Source organism: Aedes aegypti, chromosome 2 (genome assembly GCF_002204515.2).
Source record: "Aedes aegypti strain LVP_AGWG chromosome 2, AaegL5.0 Primary Assembly, whole genome shotgun sequence".
NCBI lineage: Eukaryota > Metazoa > Arthropoda > Insecta > Diptera > Culicidae > Aedes > Aedes aegypti.
Window position 1 is genome coordinate 322,614,044 of NC_035108.1, and position 24,047 is coordinate 322,638,090.

The following is a 24,047-nucleotide window of genomic DNA, read 5'->3' on the forward strand; positions in this document are numbered from 1 at the left end:
TCATGAAATAAGATTTCGATAAATCTTGATCGTTAATTAGAAATAATGCAATGAGATTATCACTTTCCATTGCTTCTATCCATCATGTCTATTTTTATTTCGGTCTCAATCAGTTTTGATTCGGATCACAACTAACGGTTCTCTGTGGTATATTGAATGGTCAAAACACACCACTTCAACGTTATGTTAAAATGTTTAACTAGATTATATAGGTCTAAGATTACTGAAACGATTCTGATGAGAAATCGGCATCGATGCTGAAATGATTCTGATGAGAATCGTGAGAGAATTCTGATGAGAATCATGGGAATATTTCTGATTTCTATGAGGATTCTGACAAGCATCTCGAGAGATGACCTCTGAAAGAATTCTGACGAGAAACCTGTGAGTATTCTGAAGAGAATTCTGAGATAATTCTGATGAGAATTCTGAGAGAATTTTAATGAGAATCCCGTGAAGAATCTTATGTGAATCCTGCAAATAATCCAATGAAAATCCTGAAAGGATACTTATTGGAATTCTGTGAAGGTTGTAAGTGATCCCTTAGTAGATTCATTAGAAACTTTCTAGGATTCTCATCCTTCTCTCTAGGATTCTCAGAAGAATCAAAATTTCAAAAATAAATCATTGGTACTTTGTTACTAAACCTGAGTGTCAGCCAAATGATCGAATAAATCCAATATACTTAAATTTAGCTTCTGATAGTTTGGGCTTTACGAAACAGTTAGATTACATATTCCTCGTGATGTTTTTTTTTTTTTCAATTCTTCCTTTATGTGTCAGTTTATATATTGTTAAACATATGAATTTGAACTCCGAAACGAAATATTACCAAATAGTAAGATCGGGGTTAATGAACAAAACTCAACTTTACCTCTAACAGTTTTCATTTGCTGAAACAGTGTTACTGGATGTTTCGCATAATGGCTGTTTTCTTATAACAAAAAATATTTTTTTTGGGCGAAAAACGTGGCTTCCTATGTTCATCTGTTGAAGGATAAATAAGTATTAATTTGATACAGTATGGACATCAACATTTGATTTGGATTGGTTGCACACTAAAACTTCCGGTGTCTTGTATCTGAACATGTCAAGTAACCAAGTGAGTATTGTGGTTGTTGGGTATCGAGCGACTCAGGCGGCAATGGACGGACAGGGCATTACTTCCTTCTCACTGGTGAACCAATAGAAATCGGCAATCTTGGGCAACTAGCGAAGCGGCTTCAATCACCTGGCATCAATCACGAAAAGCAGGGGAGTATGACTGGAACTCCAGGGGACAATCAACACTTTTCGGGGCCAAATCTTCGTGATCTGGTGTAGTATCACTCGCAGGGATTGACGTGATCAAATAGTGACTGATTACAAACAAATATTGTGCAAAAAACCAATAAAATCTTGGAATTTTCGGGAGAGAAAAATGAGCTTGTAATTCACGTGCGTTTGGACTCTGTATTAGATGTGAAGAATAACAAATGAATCGGGTGGCAAAAGCGAATACATATGCATAGCACTATAGTGCAGAGCCGGTTCAGGTGAAACCGAATTTCATTTAGAACGGGTTAAGAGATAGAGAGATAAGTTGAACATTAATTTTAATTCCTTTCAGTGGTTCAAACATACTATATCCCTATACTTTCACATGAATACGTTATAAATAAATTGAAATGCAATAAGAATCACTGGTGGATTACACTACACTACGGTGTACACTACATTTCCAGCAGTATATCCGGGTAGGCCACCGGTATCTAAATCTCTGTGGATGCATTAAGAGATATGAACAAAAGAATGCAAAAAAGTCGTCTACGCCTTTTAAGGGATATGATGCCTAATCTCTAGAGTTTCTATTGGAGGAAGCATTGGTAGAATTCTTCGGCCAATCATTCATGAACTACTGTACATATATAAGAATGATTTCATGAAAGAATCCCTGGTGTAATTACCGAAGGAATCGTTAGGATAATACCAAGAATAATCTCTAGAGTATTTCTGGAGCAATTTCAGTATGAATTCATACCTGTGAGAATCATCTCCTTTTGGACGTTATATTCCAAGGACAAAGCCTGCTTCTCAGCTTAGTGCTCTACAATTATTAGCTTTAAACTCGGTTGGACAATTAAACTATTTTTATTATGTATCTATTTTTTATATAGGTCAATATATCGTTTGGCAGTCAAGTAGTCTTGGGAAATGGAAAAAGTTTCCAATCCTAAAAGATCCTCGACCGACAAAAACAGAATCCGTCTAATTGACTGTAATAACTCTAGACCTCTTTAAATACTCCTATTTTGTACATTTATTTCATCCCGAATGCTACTTGTTGTGTCAGCAACGACATGTTTGATCAATTATGCTATGCTATGCATATATCTCATCTCATGAAAGTACTTTTATCCTTAGTAATAAAATTTATTGGCTTTTGAATAATTAGAACTCATGAACTTTATATCAGCTCAGACAATGACCTAATCAAACTTTCCTACCATCAAAGTCTCAGTTTGTCTAAGCTGACATTTCTGAATAAATAAAATTAACTTTCAGCATTCAACGATGCGGCGGTCAAGTTCAATTATCTTACCTCACGCCTCCATCGTTAGGTCCATCAAAATGCAAAGAAAAGCCAAGTAGTTAATCGAAGATAATAGCCTTCGTTAGCGAGAGGTGGCATTCCAGTCCCGGTCTGTTTGAGAATCTTTTTAGGTTAGTGATTCTCAGTAAGGTCGGTGTACCCAGCAGACAGTTCCATATAGTCGTACTAGGGACTTTTTACGCCCGTTTTGCTATAAACCATTGCAAAACCAGATGCAGTTTTTTGTCATGAAGGAAAGGAGTTATTTATCTAAGGTTCACAGCTCGATTTTGCTCAAAAATGATTGAAATTAATTGATTTGATAAAATTTAAGCCCCCTTGCACCTATATTACGCCAATCGTACCTATAGTATCACTGCTAAGAGATGCTATCTCTTATTGAACAAAACTTTGAGAACTTTTTACATCAATCGATAGCTTTGACTCATTTATTAAGGTGAACATGAACCGAAGCCAAACTTCAAAGTTAAAAAAGCACAAATCTAGAGAAACTAACACCCGAAACCTGACCTGAAAACTTAATAGATTGGTCACCACCAGATAGTGACCAATCGATTAAGATTTCAGCTTAAACGGATGTTTGGTTCTCTAGATTTGTGCTCTTGAAAATTTGAAGTTTGGCTTCGATTCATCTTCACCTTAAATGAAAAATATAAGAGCTGTGTAAAAAAAGCGAATTTGATTTGTGTTTTTACTACGCCTTGAAGCTAATGCTACTATAGGAACATAAATTAGAAATAGTGCTACTATAAGCACATGTGTTTCCATAGTATTATATTAAATACAAAAATAAGATTTTTCGTATTTTCCCTTTTTTTTTCACAAAACTATGACAAAAAGTTTTTAAATGACGCAAAAGTAATTCCGCTGGCTTTATTTTCCAAATTTGAACGAATATTTATTCTTTGCTGTGCGGCTATTGGTGCTGGATGCAAGAACAGCTACTTTGGTCATGCTAAAGCTACAGAACTTCAGTTTCTTTCACCTGATAATCCTATATTTAATCGCAATAATCGATTGTACAATCCATAATCTCCTCGGAAATATGACCGATATCCGGTACAAACCGGCCGGTTACTTCGGTTCGACGCACATCACTTGACTAGAAGCAGCACCTATATCTCCATTTGTACTCAAACCAAGTGAACGAACATGTAGCTACGCGGGCAAATATTGATTTATAGCCCAATCAGAGGCCCTCCATATCAACTTCCAAGCGATGAAACGATAATGCCTGTTTAGGTGGTTGACAGCTATAGATAGAATCATCCCAAGCCCATTTGGCTTGTAGGAAAATAACTGCTCAGCTCGCCATCGCTGATCGTTTCGCCCAGAAAGCAATATCAGTCAAAATCATTTCGACCGATCACATTTCAATTGACACCAATATTCGAACGTCAGCACCCGAAACCGTTGGCGTTGGCGACAGATCCGAATTGGTTCGAACTGACCGTCCCGGACCAGAGACACGGAAAGCCACGAATTCTTTCACCAGCCAATTCTGGAGATCGATTTGAAAAGGTCGAATGTGACATTTTTGACTGTCTGAGATAACTCTCTATGAAGTTTCACAAACGAAATTCAATTCCTATTTCAAGCAAACAGTTAAAAACACACAATATACGTATTAAGACACAAAACGAAATCCCTCCTAGTGAACCTTTAAACGAAAGCATAAGAATACACTCATTTTTTTTATTTACGAGCATAAACAAGTTTTCCGTCTATCTGAGATTGTTTGTGTTTCATTCGACCTAATCGATACGACCTAACGCCAGTCACCGCTGCACATCGAACGGGCACGTTCAGACGTTTGACGTCTGAAAATGTCCATACGTCAAAGTACGATCGGACTGGTTGATGGTCAGTGAAGCACATACGACCCACCGTTGTAAACAAAAATAGAGATTTTCAGAGAATTTCTGGAGTTTTCTGCATATTTATATGTTTTGTATAACGTTGACGAAGTGATTAATGCGATCAGCGATGTTACTCAGTCCAAATTCACATCTCTGCGGAATGTCTACTTTACAGAAGATGAAACGGATGCGGCTGTCGGAGATTTACTTGTTTATATCGTTGGAGAAGTCTTCATAAGGCATCGTCGGTACTTCTGCGGTGATGCTCGGATAGCAACAGGCCGAAGATTAAATCAAAGTTGAACGAAGAGAGCAAAATGTCGCTGTCGGTTTCCCTAAACTTTTCCTTAAGATCTTTCACAATCGCGAACACTAAAACATGAATTCCTAGGAAATGACACAGCACCAGCTGCTGTTTGCCTTCATCTCAATAAATGGTTTGCTCAGTAGCTCAACCAGAGTCTGATTCTGGGGGGATTTTGTAAACTTGAAGATATAAGACAAAAGGTCGAATACGCGTTTTTTTCGATTAAGCTACATTCGACCCAATGCGCAATAGGACGAATGGACAAATTTTTACTGTTCCTAGTTTTTGTTAATTACGTCAAAGTGTTAATTATTTTTTGTATTTTTTAAGAAATATAATATCAAATTGGTACTTCACCCTCATATTAAGATGAGTAGAATCTACCTAATGGTGAAATAAACACAAATTATTAACTTTTGTTACTTAGGACCTTTTCAAATCGAGCACCAGAATTGATAAAGTAAATTCCTGGCCCAATTAACCCAGCTATCGGGGCGTCGAACCGCTCCCGATTGGTTTCACTTTTCTTCACTTCAAGTAGAATGCTTGTGATGATGATTGCGCCTTCTGATGGTGGCGATGACAGGGCAAAAACTCTTCAGAACATGCGGCCAGAACTGGGTTCGGTTGAAGTGGCTATTCGTATCGTATCGGTCAGATTGAATGACCCATTTTCATTAAAACGCCATACGCACAATTGCTTTCTGTGGTCTTTGGCTGAACAACTGTCGTCAGAAATCAGACGAGGAAAGAAACGCAAGTAAACGATACAGAAATATTATCGTTAATTGTTAAGTGTGGTACAAGTTTCTACATTGTCATGTGCAATTCATGAAATTGATACTAAATTCAGACGATCTATATAATTTTGATCGACAAATGACGTATTCGGTTAACAAGATCATTCAAAGTTCTTGGTTCGTGGCCGCACTTTTATTCTCGGTTGCCATCCACACTTTCTAAATCGTTGTGCTTTGTGTGTCTGTTCACATAGAGATGGTACACAAATCATGTCACGCTAAATTTCAAGTTTTTTTACCCCCTCCCCACCCCTTTGTCTCTTTTTTGTATGAATCCTCCTGAATTTGTGTAAGGTTTGTCACACTTGGTTGACCTCCTCCTCCCCTCGGAGCGTGACGTAAATTGTGCATGACCCCCTAGCTCGCTGTGCTGCGCCTCCTGATACATGTAGGTACCAGAAACGAACACTATTGCCGCAGTGTTGTTATTCGGCATTCTCACAACATGCCCCGCTCAAAGTGTCCTTCCAGCTTTCGTTCCCTTCCTTGTGACTACTGGGTTTTCCATAGAGATTCGCGAGCTTGTGCTTCATCCATCACCGCCCCAAACCGCCAAATATAATCACGTCAAAGAACACTATGTGTCAACCCCTAGGGCTTACAGCTCCTCTTCAAGCATAGTTTTTGTTTCGTGTACGTAGAGGACTACTGGTCTTATACATGTAGTGTACGTTGATTCAGGAATTAATTTGTTTTGACCTCAGCTGCCTCTAGAGCCCGTAGTATTTAAAACATCCACGCTGTGTCATTGCCTACCCTAACAATGACATACAAGTGTTCAACGATGTGCTGCTTCCACCGTTCAGTTGTTTGCGGGGTACGTTGTTGTAATACAGTAATAGATTAGAAGTATTCTTAGTAGACAGTCCCCCATAGTCGCACTAGTAGCTTTTTACAGCCGTTTTGCTATAAATCGTTGCAAAATATTTTGTTACTCCTGACATTGAGGTAATTATCTAAACTACCATTGATTCGCAGCTCGATTTTATTCAAAAAATAATCAAAATGAATAGTTTCGATTGAAATGTAAGCTGCTTTGTACATTGTACCTATAGTAGCACTACTAAGAGAAGCTATTTTTCATTAAACAAAAACACTAACAATCAAGAACTTATTTACGTGAATGGGAAGCTTTTGATTAAAGGAAAAATGTTTTTTAAAACTATAATTTTGATGTGTTTTTGGCCTACGCCGTAAAGCCAGTGCTACTAAATGAACAAGAGGCCCAGATAGCCGTAGCAGGAACTGCGCAGCTTTTCAGCAAGACCAAGCTGGGGGTCGTAGATTCCAATCCCACAGGTCGAGGATCTTTTCAGGTTGGAAATTTGTTCAACTTCCCAGGGCATAGAGTATCTTTGTACTGGCATTAGATGACGTAAAAACAACTCTACGGGCTCAATTTTTCGGTTTTATATGAATATTAGTTCTAGCTGTGGGGCTATTGGTACACCGACCCTTTTGTTATTTATTGTACTTAGGCAACGTCCATTTATTACGTAACGCTAAAATTGTAAATTTTTCAACCCCTTACCCCAGTAACGCTTATTGTATGAAAAATTTCATTTTTTTTTTCTATGAGCCTTAACACTTGAGCCTACTTGTCCCCGTCCCCCTAGAGCGTTACGTAATTTGTGGATGCCGCCTTGTCTATTGAAGCATTGATAGCGAATTCTAATGAAATGATCGTTTGAAAAATACACGGTGGTTGGGTGACAAAACGTCGAAAGACAAAACGTCGAATGCCAAGACGTCGAAAGGACAAAACGTCGAAGGGACAAAACGTCGAAAAGTAAAAATATGAAGGAAACGAAATTTCTTGGAAGAATGATTATTTTCCGAAAGAATAAATAATTCAATATGTGCCAAACTGTATTTAAAGCATATTTATTTGACCCCGTTGTGAAAAAATTAAGTCTGGCAAACAATGTTGAAAATTCGACGCTTTCGACGTTTTGTCCTTTCGACGTTTTGGAATTCGACGTTTTGGCTTTCGACGTTTTGTCCCCAAACCGTACACGGCACTGATGATAATTTTTGACGCGTTGACAGATTCAAACTTTCTCTCAGCACTCAGTGAACGAATAAATCATTAATTGGATGATTTGTTTTTCTTTATTATAGAGGCATTCGGCCTTAGGCGGGTTCACCTCTTTAAATAATTCATTGTCACTACAAAATATTTTGCCGTGATTGGTCCAACTGCAAATCTTGCCGCGATGAGTCCAACTAGAAATCAGTTTTATGCTAAAGATCTTACCAGAAATCATTGATAGATTTCCATTGGTGTAGGAACAGGGAGGCCAGACCCCAAGAAACATTTTATTACAAGTTCATTCTCAAAGTTCAGCCAAAGTTCTTAACAAATATATCCAAAATACATCACAAAATGCGTCAGAAATCCTTCTATGATTGTTTTAAAACCTTAAAAGCCCGAGACGAACCTTGCATTTTTAAATGGTCATAATTCGGATACCAGTAGATCAATTAATTTGAAATAAATTTTGAAGTCAATGTGGTAAGTTGGTCTTACAATCCTTGGGTAAAACATCCACCCTGACCCATCTCCCTTTTCTGGGTTACAGAAAAAGCGTGGACACGAGGGGTCCGAAATTGGCCTCACACGGACATCTCCTCAACATCCAAATGAGCTAGAAGCCTGGTTTCTTCGGCAAAGTTATTCAGCAGATCAAGGAATATCTGGCGATGAGAAATTTGATTGAGAATTCATCCGCTAGATGGCACTAATGATAACTTTTCTTCAATCATAAAAATATAGTTCTTCCAAAAAAGTTTGTTTGGAATTTCTGCAAACAGGAAAAAAAAGCTTTTCTACATCAATCTGTTCGCCATGGTATCATGAAATTTTGGAGTTCATGCAAAACATTTTCCAAGATGTTAGATACAAATATCTACGGTAAAAATTCCATCTTTTATAATGCCAATCATTGCCCTTTACAAACGACGAAGCAAGGGATTATATTCTGGATATATTCTTTGAAAAGTTCTAGAATGAACTTCAAAATCATATATTAGAAAATTTTCATTAAAAAAAATCAGAAAACTCACTAGCGCTATTCAAAGAAAATACATGGATGGATCTCTGGTGAATTTCTCGGAGGAATCCTAGAATGACATCCTAGAGAAAGCAATAATATAATTCTCTGAAGAAATCCCTGAACAAATTGCTTGGAATAATCCAAGCAGGATACAATAAATGAATTCCCTAAGCTTTTCTCAAAAGTATCTTTAGACGATCTTTTGGATAAATCTTTGTATGGCATGATAGCAGGCTTTGAAAAATTTAGCGATCATTGACACACGAGCCATAATTTCATCCCATTTATCCGCCTGCATTCATACAATACGCATGACATTTATCGTTCGTGGAAGATAACGAGCCATGAACGAAAACAGACACACACCACCCACTGTTTTGCGCCGATCACTGTGTGTCAACACTTGTAATATTCGCTGACCCACTCTCATTTTGATTAAGAAACAGCAGCGAATATTTTCCATCTTCTGAGCTATGTTTGCAACCAATGATTCGATTATAATTAGATTGTTAAAGGCTGCATTACCAGAACATTTGAAAGTTATTACCAATTTTATGCAAAACATAAATCACCCGAATGGCTAGATACTGTTGCAGCGTGTGAGAATTTCTGCTCTTGAACGCTCTCGTGCCACGTACCAAATGAGAGAGTAAATGTTTACATTCATAGGGCTCTCCGATTGCGATGTGACGAACTGTTATGGTTCGCGAACTGTTATTTACACTCTCCGAATATGGTTCGATCGGCATATTCGGATCTGGATTTTGATAGCATTTTAGCATGTTAAGATGCTTATGAAAAATTTATTGGAAAAGGAAATCATGGAACTCATGGGGTAGTTTATAGAAGAGTCTGAGAAGAATATTTTGAATTTCAGATTTTTATCAATTTCTGCCACATATACCTTGCAAAATCCTTGGAGAATATAAATTCTTGAAGAAGCATCACGCAGACCACCACTTCGGAAGTCTTCCTTTTAGGGTGACCATCTTCTGAAGACTCAAAATCAGGACATTTTGAAATTTTTACAACTTAGGATGCTATGGCATTGGGGATTTTTCTCGGCCAATTTATCTGAAACTTTGCAAAAAGAAGCTTTTCGATACGATGCATGTTTAAGCCAAATATGAGGTCAGTAGCCTAAGAAAACTACTGCCAAAGTGAATCAAAAGTGCCAAGAATAGGATCCAGTTCTACCTGTGCAAGTTCTGTTTTAGCTCAAATTACAAATATGACTTATATTCCCAACAACCAATAGAATTTTAAAGATTTTTTTTCTTAATTTTTAATGTTGAGGACTTGTAATGTAAAATTATGAGACACTTTTGATTAGCAGTGTTTAGTGGCTGGTCAAGATATCGCTAGGCAATAACTAAGAATGTCAAAAACAGCCAAGTATATTTCTTAGAATCCAATAAAAACTTTAATGAAATCCAGCTATAACCTTTTGGGAGATTTATAAGACATGATAATGCAAGAAAATAACGGTAACATTCCTCGAATCGTGGTTATACAGAGAATATGCTAAGAATCTTTTCAAGAATTTCATAAAGAAGCTTCCGTTAAGTTTCCATAATGGTTTTTACGAGACGCTAAGGATCTCGCAAGGTATTCATGAAGAGTCCTACAGAAAACCAATCAAAGTTTTTGAGAGAAATCCGTCAAAGGTTTTCTTTGGAAGCCGACAGTTTTTTCTACACGATTCTCTGAAACATTCGTAAATGGCCTCTCTAGAAACATTGATTAGACATGGTGTGCAGCACAAGATGTTAGATGGAGGAAATCTCTCTTTGCGATGCATCAAGATATTGAAACGAAGATAGGAAATCCCGTGGTTGCTACTATCTGTGCTGAAAAAGCAGAACAAATCCTAAAATATGAAAATCAAATCAGGACGCCTCAAAAGAAACTCAAAATCAGGACGGATGGTAGCACTACTTCCTTTGTAATTCACTCCAGTATAACTGAATGATCGATGAGCAACGACTGGGTCAAGACGACACAAACACAATGTTATCGTCTCGCTCCGCTCGCCCCACACACAGGTGTATGTGCTAAAATTCTTTGCAGTCTCAAGTTCCTGGAGGAATAGGCCTTTTACGAAACGTTCAAAATCAGCTGATTCTGGAAGCACTTTGACAGTTGTTCTATAGAACTTAGAGACATTTGAACTCACGAACACTTGCATATGCTCATCATACACAGTTTGTTTTTGTTTTCCTCAACGAAACTTGCACACCCTTCCCGAGCAGAAGAAAATAACTACTGAATACCAAATTGAGGTATTCCATACCAGATAATTTCCAATACTTACCACCTGAATGATGTATGAATGAGCCCTGCATAAGAGGTAAAATAACTCAAATAATACCTTCTGCATATGCTACAAATACCAAGCTGATAACTAGATCAGGTATTGTAATACCTTTGGGGCCTTCCTTAGCCGAGTGGTTAGAGTCCGCGGCTACAAAGCAAAGCCATGCTGAAGGTGTCTGGGTTCAAATCCCGGTCGGTCCAGGATCTTTTCGTGATGGAAATATCCTTGACTTCCCTGGGCATAGAGTATCATCGTACCTGCCACACGATATACGAATGCGAAAATGGCAACTTTGGCAAAGAAAGCTCTCAGTTAATAACTGTGGAAGTGCTCATAAAAACACTAAGCTGAGAAGCCGGCTCTGTCCCAGTGAGGACGTAAATGCCAAGAAGAAGAATACCTAAATAATACTTGATGGATTTTCATACAAAAGTGAGATGGTTCAATACCTACAGCAGTCCTCAATAGCTATCGAATACCAAAATGAAGTATTTTTAATTGTTTTAATTTTTTTTTTTTCAAATACCATTATAATACCAAAATGAGGTATTGACAACTGAACAATACCTAACTATTGTATGATACCAAAATATGGTATGCATAAGTTATTGCGAGTTATTCTTCCCTCCTCGGGTTTCCAGACTCATCAAAATGCACATGGAAATACAGTGAAACCTTCATGAGTCGATGTTCCATGACTCGATATCGACTCATAGAACCACACTAAAAACAAAATATTATGGTTACTATGATGATCCCCTCAAACGGCTTTCCAAGGCATATGTTTCCACGACTCGATATTTCCATGAGTCTACGGTCCCTTCAGATATTGACTCTTGGAGGTTTGACTGTATTACCCAACTTTTTTTTTTCACAGATTCTTGGTGTTTTTTGGTGAGTCCAAGTTATTATTATTTATTTATTTATTTTTAACTAATAATTTTGAAAGATGGAAAAGCCCCTTTGAGTGATTTTTAGTGAAAATCTTCTCAAATAGACACAAAACCTCTTTATCTTTTCTAAAACATCATAAAATAAGAAATTTAAATCTAAAGGTTCATCTGAAATGGATCCATTACAGAATTCAAGAGTCCATGTCTTTGTTAAGAAAGACCTCTTCTGCATATTTTTCCTCAAGTTTTTATTTATTTCTCTCGGAGATTCATTCAGAAATTTTAAAAATACTCAATTTTATGTGAGTAATCTGAAAAAATCCACTAGAAACTACTTAGATTACCAAATAATTCCTACAGGAATATTTTTTAACTATTCAATTAAGAACTACACTAGGAACATCTCCAAGTAATGGTTTCTCGAAGAAATTGGCCTAGTGTTATTTGCCTAACATATTTTTTGAGTGCTTTCCTTAAACTTCCCCGTAATTACCTTTTCAGTTTCTTTAGAAACGTTTGCAGTATATTTCCGATAACTGTATTTTTCAGACATTTTGGATATATGATAAATATATGATACTTCATTCAGAAATTTCTCCAGCCAATTCTTTGGGATTCCTTCTGAGATTTTTTCAAGAATTGAATTTGCAAATTCTGTCTTACGAAATTCTCGCCCAAGGAATTCAGAGATTTTTTAAGGACTTCATCCAATGCCCATTCAAGTTTTATCAAGGGGAACTTACGTATTCTCGGCAGTCTAAGCCGATGCCGCGCTTCTTTTGTAATATTCTCGGACATCATCAGATAAATTCCGTGTTTGTCTGTTTGCATTTATGCGTTGCTCAATCCTCTATCCATTCACACCGACAGATTTGCCAAAATGCTTTTGGAAACGTTTTTACAACACTGCGAACATCTCTTGTCAGTGTGACTATTGTCGGCAGCCTCATTCTGTTCGGCAACTTTCCCGTATGAACTGCTGGTGAATCACTTCGGCAGCTCCAAATCAGTCGCATTTGAGGCGTGTTCATTTGAATTGATGACATCTCTGGCGGTATTGTTTGTTTAGTCTTGGAAATCTCGTCAGTGGGAAGCGGACAGAACAAAGAATCATCTGAATGTTTTCATTGACGTGTTTTGATAGAATAATACTGTGAATTTGGCGTTTGAAATTTGGTTGCCGATAATAGTCGAATGGTGCCGAAGCCGTAAGTCTCCCTATGTATTTCTTAAGGAACACCAAAAAACCACTTGCAGACTTCAAAGGAATTTTCTTTTTGAATTCCATAAACCTCTGCAAGTTTCATGGTTGTTGGTGTTGAATATTGTATGCACGAAATACTGAAGAAGCTTTACTCAGACACATGATCCGAGATGTATATCGCAGAGTAAGAATTTTAGATTAATTTCATTGAAAGAACCCGAAACCCCCCGAGATGAACTAGCCCAGGGCTAGAAATCTCTTTATGGAAAACAGAAAAAAATGAAAGAATTTTTTTGGAAAATAAAAAAAATACCAAGAGTAATTCTTAAAGAAATATTTTGATGATATCTTAGAGAAAAATTCGATCAATTTTGAAATAATTCCTTGGAAAAATATTGAATTGATTCTAGAAAATCCATTGACAGTATTCTTAAATCAATTCATGTAGGAATTACGAGTTTAATACCTAAAAGAATTCAAGAGGAAAGGAATCACTGGACGTTTCCCTGTGGGATTTTCCGTCAAGAGCAATATTTACTAAATTCCTGGAGAAATTCTGGAGTTTTTTTCTGGAAGAAATGCTAGTGGAATCAATCTTAGGGAATTCATGGAAGAACTGTATAAAATTCTTTTTCAATATTCCATTTCAATAACTGGCAAGACTGAAATTCCTGTCAATAGGATCTCTACCATCAAACTTTTTCAATCCTCCTTTTTCAATGTCCTTTTTAAACATTTCGTGCAAAATGGGTGCAGATATTGTGTAAATTCATGAATAAATTTTCGAAGTTCCTTTCTCCTCCCGTGATGGAAATCCTAGCTACGCCCATGTCCTCCACCGATGTAAACAAATTCAAACACGAACCTATCGCATGAGTCGTCCATAAATGACAAGGGGGAAGGGGTTCTTCACGAATTTGTGACGATGTGTGACGAGAGGGAGGGAGGGGTCCCAGCTTATGGACGTAGAATTTTGAGTAATTTCAGTGAAAAAAGTAGCGATGAAAAAAATGACAGCTTTTTTAGCAAACTTCTTTGTCTAAATTATTAAACTTTAGTTGTAAATTGATGATTCAGCTTCGTAACATTAATATATTAAGATTAAAAATTTATTATCAAATTATTAAATATTCTAAGAAATTCTAAATTAGCAATCGTGGCCTGTGTTGGTAGCAAAGCTCAAAAGCTTTTTTTTTTTAATTTCTTTATTAGTATCATTCCAAACATTACATTCATTATTTCTTATATCTAGGTGTTCTGTGTTATTAGACAACACTATCATCCTGATTTGGTAAAACAAATCTAAGATTTTATTAACATTTTGTTAACAACATATTACATTTCATTTGCCGTAGCAGTTCAAATTTTTTACAGGTGAGTTGATTTCACCTGCTTATAAGAGAAAAAAAAAAAGTTTTTAATATACTTAACCTAACTTAACCTAAACATATAACGCATTAATCGTGGCAATAGAAGATTGTAACGATTTTTGCCTGAAATTATTGATTATTTTATTTGACATTTGTTCCAATGTTTCAACATTGGATATCCTATGTAACTCATTGGTACTATACCAGGGAGGAAGCCTCAGAATCATTTTCAAAATTTTATTTTGAATTCTCTGCAGAGCTTTCTTCCTGGTGTTACAACAGCTAGTCCATATTGGTACAGCATACAACATGGCTGGCCTGAAAATTTGTTTGAATATCAAAAGCTTGTTCTTAAGACAAAGTTTTGATTTTCTATTAATAAGGGGATAGAGACATTTTACATATTTGTTACATTTGGCTTGAATGCCCTCAATGTGATTTTTGAAAGTTAAATTCTTATCTAGCATGAGTCCTAGATACTTAACTTCATCTGACCAATTTATTGGAACCCCTCTCATCGTGACAACATGTCTACTTGAAGGTTTCAAATAAAGAGCTTTTGGTTTATGTGGGAATATTATTAGTTGAGTTTTGGAAGCATTAGGAGAAATCTTCCATTTTTGCAAGTATGAAGAAAAAATATCCAAACTTTTTTGCAATCGACTACAGATGACACGCAGGCTTCGTCCTTTGGCGGAGAGGCCTGTGTCATCCGCAAACAAAGATTTTTGACATCCCTGAGGTAACTCAGGTAAGTCAGATGTGAAAATATTGTATAATATTGGTCCCAAAATGCTGCCTTGGGGAACACCAGCTCTTACAGGAAGTCTTTCAGATCTGGAGTTCTGATAATTAACCTGAAGTGTACGATTTGACAGATAACTTTGAATTATTCTAACAATGTATGTTGGAAAATTAAAATTTTTCAATTTTACAATCAAACCTTCATGCCAAACACTGTCGAATGCTTTTTCTATGTCTAGAAGAGCAAGACCAGTAGAGTAGCCTTCAGATTTGTTGGAACGAATCAAATTTGTTACACGTAAAAGTTGATGAGTGGTCGAATGTCCATGGCGGAATCCGAACTGTTCATTGGCAAAAATTGAATTCTCGTTGATGTGGGCCATCATTCTGTTCAAAATAACCTTTTCAAAAAGTTTACTGATGGAGGAAAGCAAACTGATTGGACGATAGCTAGAAGCTTCTGCAGGATTTTTGTCTGGTTTTAAAATTGGAACAACCTTAGCATTTTTCCATTTGTCAGGAAAATATGTTAATTGAAAACATTTGTTAAATATATCAACTAAAAATGATAAGCTACTTTCTGGAAGTTTCTTGATGAGGATGTAGAAAATTCCATCATCGCCAGGAGCTTTCATATTTTTGAATTTTTTAATAATAGTTCTCACTTCTTCCAAATCAGTCTCCCAGGCATTTTCGAAAACGTTCTCTTGATTGAGAATATTTTCGAACTCCTGAGTAACTTCATTTTCAATTGGACTAGTAAGTCCTAAATTAAAATTGTGCGCACTTTCAAACTGCATAGCAAGTTTTTGAGCTTTTTCGCAATTAGTTAGTAATAATTTGTTTTCCTCTTTCAATGCCGGTATAGGCTTCTGAGGTTTTTTCAAGATTTTAGATAATTTCCAAAAGGGCTTAGAGCCGGGGTCCAATTGAGAAATTTTATTTTCAAAATTTTTGTTTCTTAATTGAGCAAAACGTTTCTTGATTTCTTTCTGCAAATCCTGCCATATAATTTTCATAGCAGGATCACGAGTGCGTTGAAATTGCCTTCTCCTCACGTTTTTAAGACGGATCAAGAGTTTAAGATCATCGTCTATAATCACGGATTCAAATTTTACTTCACATTTTGGAATTGCAATGTTTCTGGCTTCAACAATGGAATTTGTTAAAGTTTCAAGAGCATTGTCAATATCAATTTTAGTTTCTAAAGAAATGTTAACATCAAGATTAGAGTCAACATACGTTTCATATATATTCCAGTCAGCTCGTAAATAATTGAAAGTGGAGCTGATAGGATTGAGAATCGCTTCATGCGATATTTGAAATGTAACAGGGACATGATCAGAATCAAAATCAGCATGAGTAACTAATTGGCTACAAAGATGACTAGAGTCGGTTAAGACCAAGTCAATCGTAGATGGATTTCTAGAAGAGGAAAAACATGTAGGGCTATCAGGGTATTGAATTGAGAAATATCCTGAAGAGCACTCATCAAATAAAATTCTGCCGTTGGAATTACTTTGAGAATTATTCCATGACCGATGTTTGGCATTAAAGTCACCAATGACAAAAAATTTTGACTTATTGCGAGTTAATTTTCGCAAGTCAGTTTGAAGCCAATTAACTTGCTGTCCAGAGCATTGAAAAGGCAAATAGGCAGCTATGAAAGTATATTTACCAAACTGTGTTTCAACAGAAACACCTAAAGTTTCAAAAACTTTAGTTTCAAATGACGAAAACAGTTGATGTTTTATACGCCTATGAATGATGATTGCAACTCCCCCACATGCCCCATCAAGTCGATTATTACGATAAACAAAAAAGTTAGGATCTTTTTTAAATTTGGATCCAGGTTTTAAATAAGTTTCGGTAATAACTGCTATATGCACGTTATTAGCTGTAAGAAAATTAAACAGCTCGTCCTCTTTACCATTCAGAGAACGAGCATTCCAATTTAAAATATTTAAATTATTATTTGGATCCATTAGAAAAACGTAATCCAATAACAATTTTATTTGTAAATTTTACACCTACTTGGACTGCTTCAGTCATAGTGGTGGCTTTGAACATTGCATCAATCATTAGATTCAATTGTTCAGTTAGAAAATTAAAATCAGAGGCAGACATATCATCTGATGATTTCCCATTGGAATTTTCGGTAGACGAAGAAGCGGGGTAGGAGTTACCTGTGGCGGTAGGGTTTTTTCCATTTGATTTGAAACAAGTAGAATGGGTACTCATGGAACGAACAGGGGAAGAGTTCAAATTACCTGCTACGATATCGGCAAAGGATTTACCGTGGGTAGATACATTCGAAATTGAAAGATTCGAACGGCTACCCGACGGATTAAAATTTGTTTGTGAATGAGCATGATTATGATCTTCCTGGTGGGTATGATTCCTAATCAAGCGATCGTTAACTAAAAAATGAGCATTGTTCGATACTCTACCAGGCAAATTCCGGAAACGACCGTTATCGTAACGGATATTATCCTTCATCTGCTTGGCACGAGCCTCAACGACTCTTTTGCGTGAAATGCATTCCCAAAAGTTAGCTTTGTGAGGGCCCTTGCAATTGGCGCATTGAAATTTTCTGGTATCTTCTTTCACAGGACAGTCGTCCTTAGCGTGAGAAGAACCTCCGCAAATCATGCATTTAGCATCCATGCGACAATTTTTTGTACCATGACCCCACTTTTGGCACCGACGGCACTGAGTGGGGTTCTGGTAATTTCCTCCAGGTTTCTGGAAATGTTCCCACGTCACACGGACATCGAACATAAGTTTAGCTTTTTCTAAAGCTTTAATATTATTTAGTTCTTTTTTGTTAAAGTGAACTAAATAATATTCTTGAGAAAGCCCTTTCCGAACAATGCCAGATTGGGTTCTCTTTTTCATAATGATTACTTGGACTGGGGAAAATCCAAGTAAATCATTTATTCCATTTTTGATCTCTTCAGGTGACTTATAGTCACTTGAGAGACCTTTCAAGACAACTTTGAACAAACGTTCAGTTTTGTCGTCATAAGTAAAAAATTTGTGCTTCTTCTCTTCAAGATATCTGAGAAGAAGTTCGCGATCTTTAAGAGTTTCCGGCAAAACGCGACAGTCTCCTTTCTTTGCGATTTGGAAGGAAACCTTGATTCCCCTAATGGAGTTCAAGATCTCCTGCCTAAATCCCCCAAATTCGGAACAACTGACCACGATAGGCGGCACTCTTTGCTTCCTCACTTGAATCAAAGAGCCTGGGCTAGAGGCTGCTTCGATTTGGTGTTCGGAAAATTTGTCTAGAGCATCGAACTGATTGCTCATTTCAATACAATTATTCATTTCACCCTTGGAAGAAACTTCGCATTCCGGGGAAGCGTCCTTTCTTCCATTCTTGCCACGTGTAGTGACAGTTTTAAATCCCACTTTTTTGGAAGGAAGTAGTGAATTCAGAGATTCACCCTTCCTTTTGTTAGTTGTTGATACCATGTTTAGTTAATAAACGAGAAAGACGTGACCTTCGAGAGGTTTTTTCCCTAGACGGTGTCCAAGAAGGATTACCACCGCTAGCTTTCGCCAACGGGTCCAACGAAAAATCGAAGGCACGGGTCCAAACAAGGATCGTAAAGGGATCAATAGTAGAAAAAATAGTACTGAAAAGTACTGTTTAAGTAGCACTGAAAAGTACCGTTTTTAATTTTAGCACTGAAAAGTACTGTTTGTGTAGCACTGAAAAGTACTGTTTTATTGCTTTAGGTAGTTTTTAAGAAAACTTCCAAGAGCAGAGAGAATTCGTGTACGCACAGCATGAAGGTACGATGCGCACTGGTAGCAAAGCTCAATGCTTTGAGCTAACCCTTCTCCAGTAGTGAAGCTAGGTAGAATACAGGACGCTTCGATGCTTTACTGGTTCCCCTATGGCTTGCTCAATTTTCACCACCTAATTAATTTCAATCTTGTCGCTCCCTTGCGACCTATTCATTTCATCATTTGTAAAATCTTCTATAGACTCCCTTTGCCTTTGAGTTGCATGACCGATATAGCCATAACAAATAAAATGTAAAACAATCACGGTCAATGCCTTCTCTATAAAATGGCTCATTCATAAATTTTATAAGGCCGGAGGGGATGGTTCTGTGTCCCAAGTATGTTACAGCTTATACACAATTTGTGGAACATTCATACAAAAAGCGTTACAAAAGGGTGTGTAGGCGTACAAAAATACCATTTTTGGCTTTATGAAATGTTTGAATGATCCCTATTATGTTGAACCGATCAAGACTCGAATCCACCACTCTAACCTTATTCATACCTCAACTACCACTTACTTACTTGATGGGCTACAATCCGCTACGTTGAATCTACGCCAAATGGATAATTCTTCTCCACTGGGCTCGGTCCTGAGCCAATCGCTTCCAGTCGCCCTGAACGTTAAGTGCCCTTAAGTCCTCTTCAACTGCAAAAAGCCAACGTGTGCGCGGCCTACCACGAAGCCGACGGCCTCGTCCGGGTTCTCTACTGAATATTATTTTTGCTTGTCGTTCTTCCGGCATTCGTACCACGTGACAAGCCCAACGCAGCCTGCCGTGTTTTATGAGCTTGATAATATCCACTTCTTTATATACTTGTACAACTCATGATTCATGCGACGCCGCCAGATGCTATTTTCTTGTTTACCGCCGAGTATTGTTCGCAGCACTTTACGCTCAAAAACTCCAAACGCTTTCCGGTCGACCTCTTTTAACGTCCAGGATTCATGGCCGTATAGAGCAACCGGAAGGATAAGAGTCTTATATAGCGCGAATTTTGTTTTCGTCTGCGGGCTACGGGACTTAAGCTGGTTACGGAGCCCGTAAAAAGCCCTATTCGCAGCTGCAAGACGCCTTTTCACCTCGCGGGTAACATCATTATCGCAAGTCACTAAAGTACCAAGATACACAAATTCTTCCACTACTTCAAATTTTTCACCACCTAGCACCACTTCACTACCAACGTCACGATTGGAACCACGCTGTCTACCAGCGATCATGTACTTAGTTTTGCTGGTGTTAACGGTAAGTCCAATCCTCGCTGTCTCCCTTTGAAAAGGCACGAATGCCTCTTCTACGGCTCGACGATCAATTCCGATTATATCGATATCGTCCGCAAAACCCAGGAGCATATGCGACCGGGTGACGATGGTACCGCTTCTTTGCACGCCCGCTCTCCTTATAGCTTCTTCGAGAGCAATGTTGAACAAAAGATTCGAAAGCGCATCTCCTTGCTTCAATCCATCTAAGGTTACGAGGGAGGTTGACGTCTCATCCGCAACCCACACACTTGATTTCGATCCATCCAACATTGCACGAATCAGTCTAATCAGTTTCGCCGGAAAACCGTGTTCTACCATTATCTGCCATAACTCATTTCTCTTTACTGAATCGTACGCCGCCTTGAAATCAATGAACAGATGATGAGCCTGCAAGTTGTATTCCCGGAACTTATCAAGGATTTGTCGCAAGGTAAACATTTGATCCGTCGAACTACCACACTAATCGATTTTTCCACCTTTCTCATTCACAGGATGGCCCCTTCGCCTGGAGTGAACCCCTGCAAGGAACCATTCTCAGCTGTTACTTCTGGGGATACTTCGTATCGCAGATTCCCGGAGCCCGCATTGCAGAGAGCTTGTCCGCCAAATGGGTGATGTTCTTCTCGGTGTTCATCAACGTGATCTGCACGCTGTTGACTCCGGTCGCTGCCGAACTGCACTACGGAGCCATGATTGCCATGCGTATCGGTGAAGGTATCGGAGGAGGTGTGACCTTCCCAGCTATGCACGTCATGTTGGCCTCGTGGGCTCCACCGAATGAAAGGTCGGTCATGTCGGCTATTGTGTACGCTGGCACTGCCCTGGGTACGGTTATCTCCATGTTGATGGCAGGTGTACTGGCCGGAAGCTTGGGCTGGGAGTCGGTGTTCTACGTTATGGGAGGTTTGAGCTGTATCTGGTTAGTCCTGTGGGTGTGTTTGGTCCAGGACAGTCCCAACAAGCAAGCATTGATCAGTGCCGAAGAGCGATCGTTCATCACTTCGTCGTTGGGTACTGAGGGAGGATCTGGCCATGGAGGTCCCAAGCCAGCTATTCCATGGAAGAAGGTCTTCACGTCGGCACCATTCTACGCTATCTTGATTGCCCACGTTTGCAACAACTGGGGCTGGTATATGCTGCTGATCGAACTTCCGTTCTACATGAAGCAAGTTCTCCAGTTCAACATCAAGGAAAACGCCGTGGTCACTGCCATTCCATTCTTGACCATGTGGTTCTTCAGTATGGCTCTTAGCAAGACCTTGGATGCTCTGCGGGCTCGCAAGAAGATCAACACCACGATTGCCAGGAAGACCGCTACCCTGATCGCGTCGTTCATTCCCATGTGCTGTCTGTTGGCTCTGTGCTACATTGGATGTAATCGTGGAGCAGCCGTTGCCCTGATGACCATTGGAATCACCTCTATCGGCGGTATGTTCTGCGGCTTCCTGTCCAACCACATCGATATTGCACCGAACTACGCTGGCACCTTGATGGCCATTACCAACACTGCTGCAACGTTGCCTGGTATTACCGTTCCGATCTTTGTTGGCCAAATCACCCATGGAAACGTAAGTTATTGGAACCTTCGACCACCTTAGACTTAAATGTGATTTGTGGCTTCTAGAAAATAGTCTAGAAAAATCAAAACGCAAAGTTTTGTTCTTTCCAACGTTTCGGCACTCTGTATCAGACGTTTATTAGGGCAAACTAAAATAGATAATTAGTTTTGCTCCCACACTGTCTACAATTCTTGAATATTATTGCTATTATGCTTTATGAGAGCTTCTTGCTCTCTTAAAACATGTGCGATGAGACTTACAATAATATACCTTTGTTTCGGGTGAACATATTTAGGACACTTTTAGACTATTGACAACGACATGCACTACACTGGTCTACGATACACTGTTGAACTGCTATTTTGAAGTTGACGTAATAATACAGTTCTAACTGCTCGAAATTTTATGGGTTACTATGATGTGAATTATTGAATATATCAGTTTTTGTTTTAAAATATAAAAAAATTCTCGAGACAGAATGCATAAATATTTAGTTAAAGTTTATCAAAAGGGAAACTTTCTTTAGTTTTTTTTTCACAGTGCCGAAACGTCGGGCAAATCAAAACTTTTCGTTTTGATTTCTCTAAACTGCGAAAGCCACAAAATCATAGTTTAAATCCATCCAGACGAGTATCCTAGATCTATGCCTTAGTCCTCCTAATCATTTTCATATTTTTAACAGCAAACCATTGGTGCTTGGCGCGTTATCTTTTTCGTTACGATCGGCCTGTACATCATCGAGATGATCGGATACACTTTCTTGGGTTCAGGAGAAGAACAATCGTGGAACAAGGGTGACAAGACCAACAATGGTGCTGTTGAAAACGGTGAAGCCGAAGCTACGCCACTGAACACGAAGGAAACGAAAACCAACTACACAAACCAAGAAGAGTAGAATGTGGTGCTCATTGCACGGAATTGAAACCAGTGAATTTGATGGGATGCGGAGAGGGTCGTAAACCCACATGACATAGGGACGGCATCGCCTATCAGAGTGATTTCACAAAGCGACAAAAAACGATATCAAAGCTCTTGTTTCTTACTTGAGATTTTTTCTGAACTTTTACTACGAAACAAACTTTAATTTAAAGTTACTTATTTTTGCGACTACAATGGTACTTTTACACAAAAATACTTATTATACAAGAAAGTCAAATATTACTTAAGTTGCTAAAATTAAAACTAAGATTTTTATAACAGAATATGTTTTGTTTTGAAATTTTAACCTATCAACAAAGAGGAAACCCATACCGCCGATCGATCCAAATGCTGCCATATGCGAACTTTTGAATTAATTTGCCTCAAACAGAAACATTATCTAAAAATGCAAACAACCGAATGGACTTGAAACTGCGGCTTTACGGCCAAACCTCTCTGATACTTTAGGAACCAAGCAATTCAAAGTTACTTGAAGAGACTTTCTGTGAACTAAATTGCAAGCATTTAGCTAAAACAATTAATCAAACAAACAAAGAAAACTATTATATGGAAGGATGTTAGGTTATACTAGGCACACCTATGAAATGCTTTAACTGAGGAAAGGATATTTAAATGTTAGTGCAACAAAGCAAACTTATAATAAACCGATGAAAAACAATTTGGGGGCAAATATTACAGCCAAAACTAGGTCAGACAGCGTACAACAAAATAGTTTCAATCTTGAAATCCCCGTGAACGTAGATTGTTTGCTTAAACGTTTTCATTGCTTTTCAAAAAGTTTATTTTTCCTTAGAAAACAAAACTCATAGTGGTTTCTTGTAAAACATGATCGCTCAAATTGTGCACCCGTTCATAAAACGCAAATGCGAAAAAATAGTTCTTGAAAACAGGACTTGAACTCAAGAAAACGATTGAGCAAATATTTCGCATCAGAAAAGGGAAATCAAGCAGGAAAAACAGCGATATGGAAAATGTAAAGTTGCTTTAGTGTAAGTTAATTTGCTGCATTGCAGTGTGTAGATTAAGCTCTCCAGAAAACCTAAAGAAAATCCATAAAAAGAAGAGTAAAGAGATGCATGAACAATGTTGTTATATCGTATAAAGATACATTTATCAACCCAGATTCGTCAATAAAGTGAAACCTGAACCTGTGGCGTTGTTGTCTGTACATCGTATCCGAACTACCATTGAACTTCGTTTGCTCAAACTTGATGCTATCTGTTTCAGTTTCGCATGCTAATTTCCCCAACTCGATATTTTCATGGAAGATTCCAAATATCATAGAAGTGTTGTAATAAATATATAAATAAATGTAAAATAAAAGTATACAACTTATTTCCTTACCAA

At 37.9% G+C, this 24,047-nt stretch overlaps 1 protein-coding gene across 1 annotated transcript in view; it reads left to right on the forward strand.

Moving 5' to 3' along the window:
* The window catches only part of LOC5566511 (sialin), a 56,222-nt gene extending 32,375 nt beyond the window's left edge, over positions 1–23,847 (forward strand). The window contains exons 3-4 of the mRNA XM_021845822.1: positions 20,694–21,770; positions 22,444–23,847. Of these exons, the coding sequence (XP_021701514.1) occupies positions 20,694–21,770; positions 22,444–22,656 (1,290 nt within the window). The 3' untranslated portion in view covers positions 22,657–23,847. The remainder of the gene's footprint in view (positions 1–20,693; positions 21,771–22,443) is intronic.
* Positions 23,848–24,047: the final 200 nt, after the last annotated feature.